Source organism: Artemia franciscana, chromosome 13, assembly GCF_032884065.1.
Source record: "Artemia franciscana chromosome 13, ASM3288406v1, whole genome shotgun sequence".
Lineage (NCBI taxonomy): Eukaryota > Metazoa > Arthropoda > Branchiopoda > Anostraca > Artemiidae > Artemia > Artemia franciscana.
In genome coordinates, this window is record NC_088875.1 from 47,211,087 (window position 1) to 47,231,916 (window position 20,830).

Sequence of the window (20,830 nt, forward strand, 5' to 3'; positions counted from 1 at the left end):
AAGAAAGCATGCCGAGGAACTACCAGAGCAACGCAGAAGCAGACTTGCTGCTAAAAGAGAATGTGAAAAAAGAAAGCATGCCGAGGAACTACCAGAGCAACGCAGAAGCAGACTTGCTGCTAAAAGAGAATGTGAAAAAAGAAAGCATGCCGAGGAACTACCAGAGCAACGCGAAAGCAGACTTGCTGCTAAAAGAGAAAGTGAAAAAAGAAAGCATGCCGAGGAACTACCAGAGCAACGCAGAAGCAGACTTGCTGCTAAAACAGAATGTGAAAAAAGAAGGCGGGCCGAGGAATTACAAGAACAGCAAGAAATCAGGCTTGCTGCTGATAGAGAAAGTAAGAAAAGAAAGCGTGCCGAGGAATCAAAAGACCAGCAGGAAATCAGGCTTGCTGCTGATAGAGAAAGTAAGAAAAGAAAGCGTGCCGAGGAATCAGAGCAATCTGAAAGTTATCGCCTGGCATTCAGGTACAACCCAGTCGATGATTATAGCTTGAGTAGCTGTGTTCAAATCGGGACAATGTCCAAAATTTGTCCCTATTGCAAGGCCTTGAAATTCAATGGTGAAACAATGGGAATGTGTTGCGCCTCAGGAAAAGTTAAACTTCCTCTATTGGCTGCACCACCAGAGCCATTGAAGACTTTCCTTACTGGAACTACGTCAGAATCTAAGCGTTTTTTGTCAAAAATCAGACAATACAACTCATGTTTCCAAATGACGTCGTTTGGAGCCCAAATCGAAAATCCAGATCAATTTATGTCTACTTTTAAAGTAAAAGGGCAAATTTATCATAAAGCAGGGTCCCTTCTACCATTATTAGGCGAGAATCATAAATTTTTACAATTGTACTTCATCAGTGATAGAAATTCTGAATTGAATGCACGTTGCGAAATTTCTCCCAACGTTGAAAGGACAATCGTTTCCCAATTGCAACATCTTTTCCACGAAAATAATAATTTAGTGCGTCTGTTCAAAACAGCCATCGATTTGATGCCTACTGATACTCATAAAATTGTTATTTCCGCTGACAAAACGCCTCCTGGCCAACATGTGCGTAGATACAATGCTCCGACTATCGACGAAGTGGCAATCGTTATGGTCGGTGATCAGTTTTTACCTCGAGATATTATTCTACATAAGCGAAACGCCCAGTTGTTAAGAATTGCTGAAACTCATCGATGCTACGATGCCCTACAATATCCTATCATTTTTTGGGATGGAGCCGACGGCTATCACTTTAATATTAAATTGATGAATCCAGCCACTAACAAAGAAATGAATAAGAAATGCAGTGCAATGCATTATTATTCCTATAGACTAATGATTCGGCAGAATGAAGAAAATTATATTTTAAAATGCCGTGAATTGTTTCACCAATTTGTCGTGGATATGTATGCAAAAATTGAATCAGAACGTTTGCTATATATCCGCCTGAATCAGACCAAGCTCCGCTCTGAACAATACATTCATTTGCGAGATGCAGTTATAAATGACGGTAATACCACAAACGTTGGAAGATTAACAATTTTACCTTCGTCATATGCTGGCAGTCCACGTCATATGCATGAATATGCTCAAGATGCTATTGCGTATGTTCGTCTCTATGGTCGTCCAGATTTATTTATTACATTTACATGTAATCAATCTTGGGACGAGATACTGCAGCTTTTACTTCAAGGACAATCGGCGGTTCATAGGCATGACATTACGGCACGTGTCTTCCGGCAAAAGTTGAAATCACTGATAAACTACCTTGTAAAACATGAAGTGTTTGGGTCAGTGCGATGCTGGATGTACTCAGTGGAATGGCAAAAACGAGGTTTGCCACACGCACATATACTAATCTGGCTACATAAAAAAATTACTTCAAACGAAATTGATGATGTGATTTCCGCTGAAATACCTGATAAAAATGTCGATAAGGGGTTACATGATATTATTGTAAAAAATATGATACATGGACCTTGCGGTGCACTGAACGGAAATTCACCATGCATGGCCAAAGGAAGGTGCACAAAGCAATATCCTCGACTTTTAGTACCCACAACAATTACTGGCAATGATGGTTACCCACAATATAGAAGAAGATCTACTGAAGATGGCGGTAAAACAGCAATAATAAAGAAGCGTAACGGTACCACCATCGAAGTAGATAACCAGTGGGTTGTTCCATATTCCCCTTTATTATCCAAAACATTTAATGCACATATAAACGTTGAATACTGTAACTCCGTAAAGGCAATAAAATATATATGTAAATACGTCAACAAAGGCAGTGACATGGCAGTTTTTGGCTTGCAGTCCGAAATCAAAGATTTCGATGAAATCGTAGAATATCAGGCTGGAAGATACATAAGCAGTAATGAAGCTGTTTGGCGAATTCTTTCATTTCCGATACATGAACGTAGTCCAGCTGTTGTTCACTTAGCGGTACATTTACAGAATGGTCAACGTGTTTATTTCACGGAAACCAACGTGCAACAAAGAGTCCTGAATCCACCGGATACAACATTAACAGCTTTTTTTTCGCTTTGCAAAAATGATTCTTTTGCGAAAAAACTGCTGTATACTGAAGTGCCTTCGTATTACACGTGGAATACTAAAAATAAAGTATTTGAACGTCGAAAACAGGGTAAGTCAGTCGACGGCCAACCTACCATCTTCAAAGATACCACGATAGGAAGACTCTACACCGTTCACCCCAATCAACATGAATGCTTCTTTCTACGCCTGCTTTTGGTGAATGTACCCGGTCCGACATCCTTTGAGTATTTGAGGACTGTAAATGGTACTATACATGACACTTACCGTAGTGCATGCCAAGCTCTGAATTTATTGGAGAATGACCAACACTGGGATAACTGCATCAATGACGCGTGCGAAACGTCAACCCCAAGTCAAATTCGTGCATTGTTTGGCATCATTTTAACAACTTGCTCTCCATCAGCTCCTACAGAGTTATGGGAAAAATATAAGTCAAAAATGTCCGAAGATATACTTCATCGAAAACAGTTAGAGACGTCAGACATGACTTTTGATTTTACACCAGAAATTTATAACTACACTTTAGTTGTTATAGAAGATATTTGCATAAGTATGGCAAACAAACCTCTTCAGGGTTTGGGAATGCCTTCACCTAACCGTATCGCTGCTGTTTCGACATGTGTAGAATTGGATCGTGAACAAAGTTACAGTACGAGTGATCTATTGTCGTATGTACAAAATAACATTTCCAAGTTAACGTCGGAACAAAAAGACATTTATGATACGATAATGCATTGTGTCGATAACAACGTTGGAGAAATTTTCTTTTTGGATGCGCCAGGAGGTACTGGTAAAACGTTTGTGATAAAACTGATTCTGGCATCAATTCGATCTAAAAATGATATAGCGTTGGCAATTGCGTCGTCCGGAATAGCCGCAACATTGCTGCCTGGTGGAAGACCTGCTCATTCCGCTTTGAAATTGCCTCTGAACTTGCATTCTACAGAAACTCCCACGTGCAATATTTCCAAATCATCTGGGATGGGTAAAGTATTGCAGCAATGCAAACTTATTATTTGGGATGAGTGCACAATGGCACACAAAAAATCGCTCGAGGCTCTGGATCAATGCTTGAAAGATTTAAGAGGGAATTCGAAACCCTTTGGCAGCACATTAATATTGCTTGCAGGAGATTTCAGGCAAACATTACCTATAATACCTAGATCAACTCCTGCAGACGAAATGAATGCTTGCCTGAAAAATTCTAATTTATGGGCACACGTAAAAACATTAAAATTAACTACAAATATGCGTGTCCGATTGCAAAACGATGACTCTGGTCAAACATTTTCAGATCAATTGCTAGCAATGGGAAACGGAAAGCTCCCAGTAGACTCAATTTCAGGACGTATACAACTACCTGCTGATTTCTGTAATTTAGTGACGTCCAAAAATGAATTGATTGAAAATATATTTCCGAATATTCTAAAAAATTATAAAAATAATAAATGGCTAAGTGAAAGAGCGATTCTCGCACCCAAGAATATAGACGTCCACGAAATCAACAATATTGTTTTGACCAAGATTCAAGACCAGGCAGTCCTTTACAAGTCAGTCGACACAGTTTTGGAACCAAATGAAGCGGTTAATTATCCATCTGAATTTTTAAATTCCATAGATCTTTCAGGGTTTCCACCACACGTGCTACAACTAAAAATAGGCGTACCAATAATATTGTTACGTAACATAAACCCACCAAAGCTTTGCAATGGCACTCGACTTGCCGTAAAAAAAACAATGGAAAACCTAATAGAGGCCACAATCCTGACAGGGCCTTTTGAGGGTGAGGCTGTTCTTATTCCTCGCATTCCCATGATTCCAACAGATCTGCCTTTTCAATTTAAAAGATTGCAATTCCCAATTCGATTAGCATTTGCAATCACCATTAACAAAGCTCAAGGTCAATCATTAGAAAAATGTGGTATTGATCTTAATACTGATTGTTTTTCCCATGGACAATTGTACGTTGCATGTTCGAGGGTCGGTAAACCTGACAATCTATTTATATGCAGCGAGAATTGGACAGCGAAGAATGTTGTATATTCTCAAGTTTTACGAAGTTAGTTGTATTTCGGAACAGACTGTTGTATATTCACAAGTTTTACGTAGTTAATTTGTATTGTATCTATCTATCTATCTATCTATATAAAAACGAGTTGTGTGTATGCATGTTTGTTTGTTTGTAAAAAGAACGTTTGCATATGACGTCATTATTAGTACATACGGCTTTGTATATGGACAGACAATGGGAAAGCCAAGAATGTTGTATATTCGCAATTTTTACGTAGTTTGAAACACATATATAAATCTATCTATATTCACAGGTGGGACACAGGGACACAACTACAATGGCGCGTAACTAATATGGCGCGTAACTAATATGGCGCGTAACGACTTACGCGCGCGGGGGGGCTTGGGGGGGGCGCGAAGCGCCCCCACCAACTAGGTGTTGGGGTGGCGCGAAGCGCCACCCCAACAGCTAGTATATATATATATATATATATATATAGTGCCGGGCTCCACAGGCTTCTATAGATGTATTCTCATGGTCACTTGTCTTCTAACCACACACAATTTGAGCCTTTTCTTGATATCATGATATCACCAGCGGTTAAATAAAGCCACCCAGTGAAAAATACGAATTCTTTCTGAAAGTCTAAACCTATTTAGACCGTTTTTGTGGTCAGACATCACTGTTCCTTGTTTCCAGTCGCAGATTTAATTGTACATTTTCATCTATACCTCAGAAAGTTTTTTACATGCCTTTTGCTTTAGCAGTTTATGTTCATATATCATCTCATTCAATTTCTTAAGCTGTTATAGATAGCAAATACCTCTTTCCCAGTTTCTAACCACAAATCACAGTTCAAAATTTCATTTACAATTCAATGTGATTCTCGCTGTCGTTGATTCCATGCCTTTTTCTTTAGCTGGTTGTGATTCTCACTTTCACTAGTTTTCTAATTACATTTATCTGTGCTTCATTTTCATCAGCCAATCCCTTAAACATTTTAAATGACCATAAATTAGATTGTAGATATTCAAAACATAATATAAATAACATAATAAAAAACAATAAAATAAATAAAAAATATTTTCTTAAAAGAGGGTCATGCAGTATCAGGTTCTTAGCTAACGTCCTTATAGACTCTAACATCGTTATTTATAGCTATTTCATTGCTTTGAGCTTTTATGAAATGTTGAATGTTCACTTTTGCACCGGCTTGTCGTTTTGTCATTATGAAATATCTATCACCGAAACTTAATTTTTTTAACAAGGGCATGGTAAAGATTGGTGAACCTTATCAATGTTAAATCCCAAACCCAATTATCATGACTACCATTTTCAGTTCTGGCACGTTTTGACTCCGCTATCGCTTATCTTCAAACCCCGTTTTTCTTCCTTCTTCAGTTTAGATTACACTTCAGACAATTTGCCAATACGTTTTGCTTTAGCTGCCCTTACAGGTCTCGTTTTACAAGTCGGTCCAGAATGTAGATTTGTTAATTGTTCAGGCGGTGGGACAATTTTTTTCTTTCAACAAATGATCATTTATAACACTTAATTTTTTTGGGTGGGGGCAGGGGGGGGGGTCCTGTCTCATTTGATAGTCCAGGCTGTTGTTTTTTAGCCGTTGTGAATTTAATTCGGCTGTTCTCCCGGTCTTATCATGTTTGATGGTTCAGGTGGTTACACAGAATTATCATTTTTATTCTCATCGCTATCACTTTCAATTTTGACTCGTTTTCATTCTCGTTGTCGCTTATCTTCTAACCCAATTTTTCTTTCTTCTTCATTTAGGATTTTCCTTACTTCAGACAATTTGCCAATGCCCTTTGCTTTAGCTGTCCTTATTGGTCTAGTCTTACATGATGGTCTGGGCTGTAGATTTGTTAATTGTTCCGGTGGTGGGACAAAAAACTTCTTTTTCTTCCAATGAATATCATTTATATCCCCTGAAACTTTTTGTTTTTTTGGGTCTTGTCTTATTTGATGTTCCAGGTTGTTGATTTTCACCCATTGTAAATTTAATGCCCATGTCCTTTGCTTTAGCTGCCCTTGGTCCAGTATAACATGATGGTCCACGTTGTAGATTTGTTAATTATTCAGGTCGTGGGACAGAGACTTCTTTTTCTTCCAAGGAATTCTTATTTATAGCACTTGTAAATTTTCGATTTTTCGGTCTATCTCTAGATAAGTTTTTCATGCTAATATTCTTTTCCTAAAATACTTTTTAATTAAAATTAAAATACTTTTGCAATTAATAGTTTTTTGCTTTTTTTCACAATTTAATGTCTTTTCATACTAAATCTTATCAAAGATATTTCATTATTGAATCAAGTCCGATTTCAAACAATAATTCCTATAAGCTTCAAACTATTGATTTTCTTTTTTAAGGTTTTAGAATTGTTGTAATCGTTTGTCATAATATGTACAAATATTTTTGCAATTACCAGTATTTCTGCTCTTTAAGCAATTTAATGTAAACTTTTGCATGAAAATCTTCAATTTTTCCACGTAAGTGTAACAAGTGTAACAACGTCACACTTGTGTGACGTTGTATATATATATATTATATATATATATATATATATATATATATATATATATATATATATATATATATATATATATTTATATATATATTCAAAGGTATGGTAGGCACTGACGACCTTATCCATGTCAAAATCCAAAACCCATCATCGCGATCATTTTCAATTTGTTTAGTTCGTTTTACTTCGGCTTGTCTTTCGTCATTATGAAAAACATATCTTTCCTCTCCATTTCCATTTTTTATACGCCGGTGCTGTTCTCCTAACCGCGTGTATACTCATTCTTCATTTTCATTTTTGACTCGCTCAAATGCTCGGTGCCACATGTCTTCTAACCGCGTGTCTTTGCTCTCCACTTTCATTATCGACACGCTGTCACTTTTCTTCTAACCGCGTGTGTGTTTGCTCTTCATTTTCATTTTTGACACACTCTAATTGTCGTTTTCGTAGATCTTTTAACCGCCCGTGTCTTTGCTCTTCATTTTCATTTTTGACAAGTTTTTGGATTGTCATGTTTGACATGTTTGTTGGCTCAGTCTCCGATACTGCTAGCAAAAAAATAAAGACGCGAAAAAAAAGACTAGCGAAACATACAAAATCTATAATAAATTGCTCAAAAAAAAAACAATGTAAATATTGAGAACTCGGGTTTGGGCAGGGGACAGAATGTATCATCCCCCATAGAATCATTGATTACAGAAAATTTAGACATTGCTAATGAAAAAAGAAAATTTCAAACTCTAATACTTTCTCAGAAATGGCATGTTTTTTTTAGATTTTTCAGATTTGTTTTAAGTTACAATCAAAGCAAAAATTTTTGTTCGTCAGTTTGTATCATAAATCTGTAGTTTAACCCAAATGGGAAAATACTCTTAAACATATTTTTTTTTTTTTGCCTTTTTTTCTTTTTAATATCGTTGTCATTTTCTTTGTGTTTTCATGTCACAGAAGACCCCTGAAAGAAGGTCAATTCTAGCCACTACTGTTTTTCTGGCTATAGGTACTCTTATTAGCCTGAAAACCATACCTTCCTACACAGTCCTTCTAAACTTCTAAGCTTTTCCAAATCAACACTTGCGCTAGACAGACGAATCTCATTTAGCGACAAACCAATCGTAAAAGGCTGATCTTCAATTGTGTAAGTGTCTTCGTATCTAAAAATAAGTACTTCATAAAGTTCATGACAAAAACCATTAAAATGAATAATAATAACGCATTAAGCAATGGCCTCAAATGTTTAAAAATGTGCTAAAAAAAATTATACATGTGATTTCTACAACAATTGCTATTTTTAATTTTAATGAAAGAAGTTTTTTCTTACACGTATGATTCGAAAGTCAACTTCGAAAATCCACAAAAGAGAGCATAGAAAAGACACAAGACATAGAATTTCTAAACAGAATAAAACTCAGACTGGCTAAAAATAAATACTTCAGAACATCAATGCAAATAAATAATTTTAATTGTAATGATACTATTTATAGTCCGTTTTTCAGCTGCTGGTGATTTTTTTTTTCTTGCTCTCTTTAGTTTGTTTCATTTTTTTTTCAAATTCGATTATTTTTGTTCAATTTTTTATTTGATGTTCTGTTTTAGTTGGTTTTTTTTCATGTTACTCCACGTATTATACTATTGCATAATGTGGGTCAAAAATGAATAATTTTAATTACAATGGTACTATTTATAGTCAAAAAATAGTAGCGATGTTCAAAAATCTGCGGCCCACTCCCCCTTTCAAGTAGAAATAATATTTTACATATAATTTAGGTATGAAAAATACAAATATTTTATACCTGATATGAGGCAAACACGCCGCTAGAAACACAACACGTAGATTAAGAGCCACTGAAGGACTCTCTGAAGAAGAGCAATATGGCTTCTTTTCAGGAAAAATGTCAGATACACCCCTTCGTTTTGGGAATTCATACGAACATACCAAAACATACGTTATGATAAGTATGATATATTTATGATATATGACACATGGTCGGCTATGGGGCTTCCTAGTTGTAATTGCACGATTTATTGTTCCATATTTTTTTCCAAACATCTTTTGCAGGTAAGACTACCAATAAGGGAGGGCAATCGCCGCTGTTTAGATTTTGAGAAACACCTTTTGTTGGCAACTTCATTGAAAAAAATAACTCACCAACATTTTTAAAATTAAATTCTTTTTTCGTGTTCATTAAAAAAAAATCTTTACCCTCCCTTACAGGTCAGTCAACTGGCCCCCTGCTTATAGGCTATAATTTTGCGGAGGTAGCAAAGACAGACTCTTCTGATAGGTCATTCCAGAAATTAGAGAAACACATTGAAAAGAAGTTCGCAGTTTAGGAAACTTTTTTTTTTTTAAACATAACTGACTGTTAACAACATAACTCTTTCTTAACAAGCTATTGTGAAATGATTTATAATCAATGATTGTTTAAAAATAATGTTTAACAATAGCCTTAAGAATACTTAAGCATTCTTAAGGCACATATAAATGGATCACATGGGAATATATTATTCTCTGAAATTAAGCAGCTAATTCTTTCATGCCTAAAAACATCAGAAAACATAACTAGCTGTTCCTTAAAAAAAAAAGAAAAAAGATATTCTTGTTTCTGGCACAAGAGTCGAAAAAATCAATAAAAATTAATTAACTGTCACATGCCACACGCCACAATTTGCCAATATTTTTGGATTCTATTTATTCAATATATTTCTTCATTACAAAAGTCTGTTACTAGTTTTTCATTTAAAAATTTGGAATATTCGAGCCCTTTTCTTGTTTTTTGATACAGAATCATTTAAAGCAATATAAAACAAAATAAGATCAATCAAAGCCAATGTGTAACATACAAGGTTAGCTGCCAAAAAAGCAAGCATTGCAATAAGCAACTGTTAAAACATTTAATATGACTGTATGTCGTGAAGCACTAATCTTTTTTCACAATCTCAGCTAAACTTGTAGAATTTTTGCTTTCATTATTTCATCATTATTTTCATCATTATTTTATTAAATATTTTTTGTCATATTTTACATTTTTTTTTTCTTTCGTCTATTTCTTGCATTAGATTATTCATATAGCCAAAACAATCGCTTAGATTTTATTTTAATTACATTTTCAGAAAACTTCTCATTTAACTTCTAAAAAAGTTTTCGTAAAACAACTGGATAGTAAAATTACCCATACTCTTAAAGTATGTTCCGATTTAAAAGCAAATCAAATTTATAGCCGTGCAGACAAGATGTCTATATTTACAACCGCGATGTCTAATTTTTTAAGAGCCTTGGCAAATAGCCTTTCACCAAGCGTCCAATATAAAGTATATTTAATAGTGAATAGCTGGCAAATAGAATACAAAAGTGACATTTAAGAAACGTGAATTTAAAACGATTTAAGAAAAGGAGAAAATAGATGGCGGAGTTCAGCATTTGATGCGCGATTCAACGGCGTCCGAGAGAATCAGGAAGAAAACTAAAGCTGAATATTCGATGCCATGTAGGTCTACTCGGGATATGAATTCCCGAGTAGCGGATTTTTTTTACCCAAACAATTTAAGGAACCGTGGACCGTGAAAATGAAACATGATTGTTTGAATTGTTGAGCTTGAAACTTACATGTGAACTGTATTAAGTTGAATCCATATGCGCACTAGAAAATGATGTAAAAATCAAGATTCTACTTTTAATTAAAAATACCTCTACTTTCAGTTATGCAGTTTTTGATAGTAGTGGGCAACACAGTAAAAAAAAAAATGTATGAAAAATCAGCAAAAAATGCTAAGAATCTACGACACCGAATTGCTTAAGAAAGTGTAGCTTCCAGTGAATTAAATTGTCAAACTTAATTAATTAGTTTCGCTCGTTTACCTCCATGGTTCAACGTGACAACACTGATGAAAATATAGTAGTGCCGTAAAAACTTCATTATTTCAAAAAAATACGGTTTCAGATATGGTAAGACCTAAACAGGGTTCAGTGAGAAAAAAAATGTTTTAATTTTAATGTCCTAGGTATTTTAAAGATTTCTAAAGTTTGGGATAATGATTCCTAATTTCGATGCTCACACAAATCAGTGTAGTGATGCAGATGTAGTGATGTAGTGATGCAAATCAGTGATGCAGACGATGATATGGTTATAACTCAACACTAAAAGAGTACCGATAGGAAAATTAATTGCTAAAAATGGTCATATTAGGAGTGAATAATATAAATTGAACAAAGATGGGAATAAATCGTGGTGACGTACTACCCCGAACCTCCATCCCGCCAAGAACTACAAACGTAAAGTGCCAAAAGAAAGCTGGTAAGAAAATCTTCAGAGACCTGCACCTCGGAACCAAATTAAAATTTCAAGAGCTAAATATTGATTGAATTAACACAGTTCGCAAGGAAAAGAAGGAGCTCCTTTTATTCAGGAAAACTCTATCAAGACATTATTTTCACCAACTGGATTATCACCTTGGAACCAAATTATGATGCCAAGAGCTAAAAAGTTATTAAATTGACATATTTTACAAGTAAAAGAAGGAGCTCCTTATGTTCAGGAAAACTCTATCAAAACATTAACTTCACCCTCTGGATTATTTGTGATACCGGAATTCGCAAGCTACTATCCCAACGTTAATTTATTTTTTCGTCTAATCTCCTTATCCCCAATTATAGGCCCAAGGAACCACGGCCTGGATACTGTTCTGAATCAATTACACAGTTCTGAATCAATTACAGAAGTAAGGTTTCTGCAATTAAAATTACTCCAAGTCGGAAAAATTTGATTCTCCTGCAAATGTGTTCCTGAAATAAAAAAAAAAACACTTTGTGTTTAAGCACTTAAAACATATTATTCGTATGCTTTTATAGGTACTTTTTCATAAAAAACTTTTGATAAAAAAAAAAAAAAAAAAAAAACACTTATAACTACATAAATAAAGATGTATAACCACCATACAGACCTGATGTGCAAGTCTCTAATCGTAATGTCCAAATTCTCCAGAACCTTGGCAAATAGTCTCTCGGTTAGCGTTGAATCGTCGTTGTTTTGAATAGCTGCAAAAAAGAACACACATGAGTTGAAGGCCTTCTTGTTCATTATAAATGATTAAAATGCGCTCAAATTACTATAGTAATTTGAAAATAACATAAATAACGAATGAATACAATAAAAAATAACTTATATAAAATGATAGTGTCAATGGGAGTTTGGAAAATCCACCCACCGAAGGTCTACTAGGCCAAAATCCAACATAGTCTAAATATTATACAGAAAACTGTTTTCTATACATCTTACAAGCGTCATTTCATATTTGACTTTTCATGTGGTTCTGTTTCTAGTCTTTTTATCTTTGACTATGATGTTGACCTGTAATTAGAGTTCATAAATTAAATTAGAAAATTTAGTTCAACGTCAATTTCTGAATTAGTAAACGTCAATTTCTAAAAGAAGCAAACTTATTCTGATCATCGAAATTTTATTTGCAACTAGTCCAGGCATTTTGCTTGCAAAGACTGTTTCAAAAACTAAAAGCTTTGTATTTTACATAATTTCTAATATCATACAGGCTGAACTTACTAATCTGTACTTGGGGCGAGAATCAGGCGTTTCATCAAGGATCTTCGAGACCTCATGGATTGCGACCTGCTGCCAGTTGCTTTGAAAGTGACCGAACTATCTGAACACTCACCCCCCAACAGAATCAAGACTTGCTTTAACCAAAATTCACCGGTTTTTCTGCTGTCCTCCATGGCGTCTCTTCCATGACCTGAGGGGCTCAGCTAGAAGGATTCGGCGAGATAAGCACTCTGGTGGCCCCCATAAGACATTGCTCAAACATTTTAGTCGACACTCCTTGATCGTGATGGCAACGCATCTCTTGATACCACACATTTGCCGTGTATCCACGTTTACTATGCAATCACTCAGGTGTAAGCAATCACTCTGCTTGCTTACAACTGACGCATTGCAGCTTGATTGCATATTAATCCACGTTTAATATGCAATCACTCAGTTGTAAGCAATCACTCTGCTTGCTTACAAATGACGCATTGCAGCTTGATTGCATATTAATCCACGTTTAATATGCAATCACTCAGGTGTAAGCAATCACTCTGATTTCTTACAAATGACGCATTGCAGCTTGATTGCATATTAATCCACGTTTAATATGCAATCACTCAGGTGTAAGCAATCACTCTGCTTGCTTACAACTGACGCATTGCAGCTTGATTGCATAATAATCCACGTTTAATATGCAATCACTCAGGTGTAAGCAATCACTTTGCTTGCTTACAACTGACGCATTGCAGCTTGATTGCATATTAATCCACGTTTAATATGCAATCACTCAGGTGTAAGCAATCATTCTGCTTGCTTACAACTGACGCATTGCAGCTTGATTGCATAATAATCCACGTTTAATATGCAATCACTCAGGTGTAAGCAATCATTCTGCTTGCTTACAACTGACGCATTGCAGCTTGATTGCATAATAATCCACGTTTAATATGCAATCACTCGGTTGTAAGCAATGACTCTGCTTGCTTACAATTTCAGTGCCTTTTCATGTAGTCACTTCACTGACCAAGTTTCGCATCCATAAAGAAGGATTGTTCGAAACAAAACCAGGCAGACTCGAACTTCAGTGCATGCACCGATTTTATACCAGTTCCACAAAGGTTTTCTGAGTTAAACAAGGACCATCAGTGCTTTCTGCAGTTGCTGTTGAATACCGACATCTGAAGATCTATCAGTACGAAGCTGGGAGCCAAGGTATATGAAACTATCTAACTGATGCAGCTCTACTTCATTTACAGTCAGTGAAAGAGGACTAAGTCGTTCTGGCTAAGTGGTTGGGACGCTAGTTTGAGAATTCTTTGTCCAGGGGGCATTAGTTCGATCCTTGACGCAGTCAGTTATTTGGTTTGGGACGGTGGTCACTGGCCTGACTCTGTAAGCTCAGCCAGAGTCGACCCAGCTTTAAATGGATACCATGAGAAATCTAGGGAAGGCAAGCAGGAAGGTGTGCAAAAGCACGGGATGGCTGGCTCCCAGCCCCCAATTGCACTTCCTGCCTGAAGGGCCACGAAAAGGAGATCAGCAACGCCGGTTTGGACCTTTAGGGTCTTAGTGAGATCTATTGCCATAAGTTTTTGTCTTCCCTCTACTGACTTTCAAGCCAATGTGATCTGCCCAAGACACCAAATAATCAAACATAGTTTGGACTTTCTCTGGGCTTGAGAGGATTTCGACATTGTCAGACTAGTCAAGGTCTTTAAGTGAAAGGTTTTATCCAATCTGAATTCCTAGATGAGAAGATATTGCGTTCTCAAGCACCCAATGAATAGTGTAGATAAACAGAGTCGGAGACCGGACGAAGCCCTATTTTACTCCAAACTGAGCCAGAAATCCCAGAAATCTCCGTAAACTCGAACTCAGCTGACTGACCCCTTGTAGTATGCTTGAAGCAACTCGACAAATTTCAGGGGCATTCTGTCATTTTCTAGAATTTTGAAAGTTTTTGGCGAGTGATCGGAGTCAAAGACGGCAACAAAGCACAGAAATATTAGGATCAGGGGCAAATTATACCTTTCAAATTGCTGGATAATGAGGCGGAGTGTAAAAATATTGGTAGAGCAGCCTCTACCAGGACGGAAACCCGCTTGGTTTTCACAAGTTCTTTTCTCTCTTGCCCCCTTGAAGAGGTTAAGGAGAATAATCCCAAAATTTTTTACCGCAATGCTAATTAGACTTAGTCCTAGCTAATTTTTGCACTCAATTCATCAGCTTTCTTGTAGAATGGGAGAATAATTGATGTCTTCCAATACTTTGCGAAAGTATGCACAGCATACTGACTGCATGACAAATTGAAAAAATGTGAGAAAGAAAAAACGAAGATATTTCCGGGCAGTTTTTGTCACAGTTGGAAATATCCTCGTTTTTTGTTCTTCACAATTTTTTTATTTGTCATGCACACCCACTGTGGTCTTATAAATTATTTACGACAAACATTACGAGGAACACATGACCTAGCCTGTTCTTTTTTCATACTGACACATTTTCTTACAACAGCCACGTTAAGTAGAACCGACCGTACCGACAAGTACATTTTGCTGGAGGGGACACGTATTTAGATCTTGACATACGATTATAGGCTCATCGTTAAGCTAAGGAAATACAGAATTAAAAGAAGTCAAATCAGACATATTTCCTATAATTCTCAAACAAACCTCTTCTCCACAAATACCAACGTGATCATCACTGGGATCATGTCTGTACACACGGGGAAGGTAGAGTAATTCTCACAACCAGATAGTTCTCAAAGGAACATCTTTGAGATCGTCTAGAAGCGCCCATTCAACCCAGAATGGTGGGGAAAAAGATGCCCTTTTAATCATTAAAACCTGGAAAAAATATGTTTGGGTAAACACTATAAGGGAAAATCAAAAATAATCCTTTTCTTTAGAAATATACTCTATCCCAGTCCCTCATCTCCAATCCACATAAGATTCAGACCAGTGTCCACATAAGGACATTATTAATATTACCAGTGTTTTCCACCACAAAAGTAAAAAGAATGCAAGAAATAAATAAGATGAAATCTTTAGTTACCTATTGTTTCTTTTAGTTTGATTTCCTTTAGCTTCTTTTTCAGCTGCTCTTCGTCAAAATTTTCTGAAACATTTTCGTATATTTTCGAGGGTTCGATCAACAAATTGACGTCAGATATATACAGCTTCCATTTTCCTGACCAAATATTTGTCAATGGAAAATCGATATGAAGGGAGCCTGAAAACATTAAAATCCATTAAATTGATAACTTACCGCTAAGAAGACCCGCTAAGTAGTGACGGGACAATTAAGGTAATATACTAGTTACCAGTACCTAAAAGTTAATCTTAGTTTTATATAAATATAGTCGGAATTACATTCAACTAAAATTCAAACCCTTCTAAACTACACACACTAGATCTTTTTTATCTTCTTCCTTCTGTTTAGTTATTTGGATTATAATGCGCAGCAATAGTCTCCATGCACTTCCAAACCCCACAAAAGCTCGTATCAAGCCCTGGGCACCGTGTTACCAACGAGAGATCAATCCACAGTCAATAGAGTTAAAGCACCCTTTAAAGATTTAGAAAATATACAACTCTCATTTGAATAATATTGCACAAGTATCAGTAGGATTTTAATTGTCCCAATAAATAAAATTTTAAATTGTCCCAAAGTAGATGTCCTCAGTGTACCACCAAATTACTACCCCTAAAAACGCCCAAAACTAACGATAATGATTTATGTAAGGTAATTTGCCAGTTACCAGCAAACAAAAACATGATTTGGCTCTACATAAATATAGTTTGACTCGCAGTTTACTAATGTTCAAGAAATACTAACCAAGAAAAGACTAGAGAAACAAACTAGAGATTCGTTACAACGTCAAAATGACGTATTTTTAACTTACGAAGAAATGATCGGATCTTTATGAAGTTTTATATTTAGAAGGACCTGGTAACTCAGATCTCTTATTTCAAATCTCGACCAGATCCAGTGTCATTTGGGGGGAGGACCGGAAATCGTGGAAAGCGCTGAAAGCGGAGAGATCAGGATGAAACTGGGTGGGAAGAATAAGCACAAGTCGAAGATAAGTCACTGATATAACCGGACCGTATTCGCTCTCTTTAGTGGAGTTGGGGGGGGGGAGTGATTCGAAAAAATTAGAAAATAGTATTTTAATTAGAGAGGTATTTGTAACTTACCAACGGGGGATCAGATCTTAATGAAATTTGATATTTAGAAGGATCTTGTGCTTTAGAACTCTTATTTTAAATCCCGACCAGATCCAGTGACAGTGGGGGAGTTGGAGGGGCAAACCGAAAATCTTGGAAAACGCTTATGAATGTCGTAGATTCGTGATTGACGCAACCGGACTGGATCCACTCTCTCTGGGGGAGTTGGGGGGAGGGGTTCAGTGATTTGGCGAGTTTGGTGCTTCTGGACGTGCTAGGACGATGAAAATTGGTAGGTGTGTCAGGGAGCTGCACAAATTGACTCGATAAAGTCGTTTTCCCTGATTCGACCATCTGGGGGGCTTAAGGATTCTTAAAATTTTGCTAGAGCTCATCCCATATGAGCTCTTGGCTCTTCCAACCTCGTCACAAGTGCCACATGAGCTTTTAGCTCTTGTTTAAGGGGACAGTAACACTCTAGTTAGACTCTTTTTCAAAATTTCTCAAAAACATATTGTGGTGATTACAAAGAAGTGTTTCGCAGAATCTGGAATGAAAGTTTCTATTTCTAATTCAGGATAAATTGTTAGATATTTGCAACATGACAGTTGCTTTAGAAATTACACTTCAGTCACAATGAGCTATAGTTCACTCTTTACTGTTACAACCACAATTTACAGTTTTACCGACGTGGCCAAAAAATGAAGTTATTTATTTGTTCCACAGTATCTATAGTTTCCTCTCCTGTTTTCAACTCTAGTACGAGTATTTCTTCTGTAGACCACTTTACAGACTTCGGTAAAGATGGCTCTGTCATTCTGTTATTCGGCACTGTTTTGTAGAGTTTCTCTAGTTTCTAACGCTGTTTTCTTGTTTCTAACGCTGTTGAGCTACAGTTTTACAGCCGCAAAACGTGGGGAGTTTATGAAAAATAACTTAGTAGCTAAAATAATTAAAATACATAAGCTACAAAATCCGAAAAAAAAACTAAAAAAAAACACGAAACGAGGCGTTATGATGACGATTTTGGTACTTGCTAATTAAACGAAACACACCTAAAAACAGGGGCGTCATTTGGTGGGGCAATTAGACCCCTCACCCCCCCCCCCCCCCCGAATATAAATTCTGGAGGTTCGCCCTGCTCAAGAAGTGAAGTTTGGTTAATTCTAAAGTAATATAACGTTCATGTAACCCTTCATTTAAATGATAATATTACCTGGGCCATATATTTGGACATTAAGGGGGGGGTTGAAATATTTGGAAAGCGCTTCTAACCTAACATAACCTATTATCTTAGATTAACCACCACCAACCCACCCCTAACGTTCAAATATATAGCCCAAATTATACAATTCCAATGCATTCTATCAACCGCCACTTGTCTTTGTTGCTATGAAGCCGGTTTTCTGAGATCTAACCTAAGCATAATTCTTGAGCGTGAGTCGTTTCAATTAACACGTACCATGATTTTTTTTTTATGACCGAAAGTCCGAGCTCAACATTGACTTAACAAAACATTACCATTGTCTGTATAACGTCATTTTGATACATCAGCTAATTTAGTAGTAATTTAGTACTAATTTAGTAATAATTTACTTAGTAAAGTAAACTTTACTAAACTCTAAAAACAGCTGACGCAAAACTATTTCCACATAACGGTTTTGGTGAAGAGTTCTATGGTTGCTGGAATTAGTCCCGCCACTAATAGAAGGTAAGACTAACAAAATTGCCTGTTTTTTGCACAAGCTGAAGAATCTAACCAAAGTTAATAGGTGTTACTTTAAAAATGAACAATATTACAAAATCCGCTGCGATTGTTGTATCTGCTGCAGCAGTTTGTGCAATTATCTGGTGGACAAGCAAAAGCTACAGAATCAGGCGATCAGGCTTTAAGAAAAAGCAAACAAAACAGCCAAAAATCGGAAATATCGGAAAACCAGAGCATGGAGTTGAATCCAACCCAGAAATTCTTGCAGATAAAACGATTGATTCCCAAGGAAACTGCAATGAGATCTTTACAATAGGATCACAACACATTAATTTCAAGAATGGAGAATGCGTCCAGTCACGTGATATTCCCCAGCACAGAAGTAAAACAGTAACCCTCTGTTCTGAGACACAAGCAACTTCAAAAATGTTTCCCAACGATAACACAGAAGCAAAAGGGCCGAACGAGAGCTGCCAAAACAGAACAAATGGGGTAACTCTTGCAGTTGGAGCAGAACTTTTCAAAATCAAAGAAAAATCAAGAGAAAAGGGGGAGATAAATCTAGCAAACCAGCCAAAAAAAAATAGTGCCATTAGAGCAAAGAAAGATGAATCCATTCCAAGAGCTGTCACAGATGAAAAAATGGATTCCCAAGACAAATACAATGACAACCGTAAAAATGTATTACGAAATGTTGATCAAAACATTGGAACGGCTAGAGATGTCCACGAAAATCGCAAAACAAAAGCAACTTCAAAAATGTTCTCTGACGATCAGGAGGCAAAAGCGACTAAAGAAAGCAGTGCAAACAATACAAATCAGGGATCTCTTGAAACAAAGTTGATTCAGCTGGAAGAAAAACAGCAGGAACGTAGAATTGAAGGAAAAGGAAAGGAGACAACATCTAAGCAAAGCCCTGCAAGACAGGACTATGATACAGAGAATCACGGCCAATGTGAAAATGTCCATTTTAGACGAGAGTCTTGCGATGTGATCAGAGACGGTAGTGAATGTCACAGTATCCAAAATATGGAAAGATCTTCAAAAAAAGACTGTCACACTCAAGAAACGCCGCAGTCCAAAATGCCTTACCAAAAAAAGACACAAAAATCCCCAAGTAATAATTCTTCTCGGAAAGAGGATATGACATTTCTAAGAATAATTATGTATATGCTTTTAGTCAACATATTTCTTTTAATCGTGGAGAAAATAATACACGATTCCTTCTACTATACAACTAAACAGTTTATCCCATTGGTTGACACACAGGATATAAGCATCACTTAACTTGTTACCCATTCTTTAAAAACATCCTGCCTTTGGCCGAGTTATTGTTTAATTTCTGAGTTAGATGTAAACAGACTGAAAAATTAAATTTGTGGAACTAAACCCACAAGAAGAAGTTCCCAGGGAAATTCCCATTTCCCTTATATCTTTATTTACGACATCCTCTCACCCCAGAAGAGGACGACATGCTTTCGGTTTAGCTCTGGACGGTTGGCCAAAAAGAACAATCTTCGCCAATCTGTCAGCCTTCATCCGCAGAGCCCGCCATAGCTATCTCATCCTTTCTTTCATTATAGCCCTAGAAAGCGGGATCGGTCGGTCGACCAGTACAGGTATCCAGCCTACTGTTCAGGTACCCGACCAGTAAGGCCGTGTACCCAGAACAACCCGTAGGCAATTTCTCTGGAAAACATCTAGTATATCTGCATCCGCTTTTCGTAGCGCCCATGCTTCAGGGCCATATTTGACCACTGTCATCACTGTAGCTTCCAATATTTTAATCTTGGCTTGCAGATTTATCTTCCTATTCTTCCAACTCTTTTTTAACTGTGAAAAAAACCTTCAGCCTTAGCTATTCTACTTTTAACATCTTCACTGCTTCCGCCGTCGTTACTAATAATACTACAAAGATAAGCGAAGCTCCTCATCTGGTCAATCTAATCGTTACCCAACGTCACCTTTTTATCTTCACTTATTCCTAGCCTTAGGGATTTAGTCGACTTCACAAATCACCACAGGAACAGAGGGGGATTGGCGTGCTTGCGTCAATAGCCAGATAACTGGGCTTGAACTCTGAAAACATGTTTCATGTTTTTCAACGAAAAATTGAGCATCCGGACGCCTTCGTTGAGGCGTGAAGTCACTATTGTAGGGGGGAGGGGGTTCGCTGGAAAAGATGGTACGTTCGATGGTTCAAGTATTGCAAACGGCGGCAAAATCCTATTTTTCTTTGAGGCCGCATAGCAGTTCAAAAATGTCCAACAAAAACGATGACGCTAGATGCGATCCTCTTCTCTCAAGTATGTAA

At 36.7% G+C, this 20,830-nt stretch overlaps 1 protein-coding gene across 1 annotated transcript in view; it reads right to left on the reverse strand.

Annotated features, from left to right (window-relative positions):
• Window positions 1-20,830, reverse strand: part of LOC136035014 (intermembrane lipid transfer protein VPS13C-like) — a 186,927-nt gene that overhangs the window by 153,216 nt on the left and 12,881 nt on the right. The window contains exons 3-5 of the mRNA XM_065716595.1: window positions 15,694-15,870; window positions 12,041-12,134; window positions 8,127-8,253 (exon numbers count right to left, since the gene is read on the reverse strand). Of these exons, the coding sequence (XP_065572667.1) occupies window positions 8,127-8,253; window positions 12,041-12,134; window positions 15,694-15,870 (398 nt within the window). The remainder of the gene's footprint in view (window positions 1-8,126; window positions 8,254-12,040; window positions 12,135-15,693; window positions 15,871-20,830) is intronic.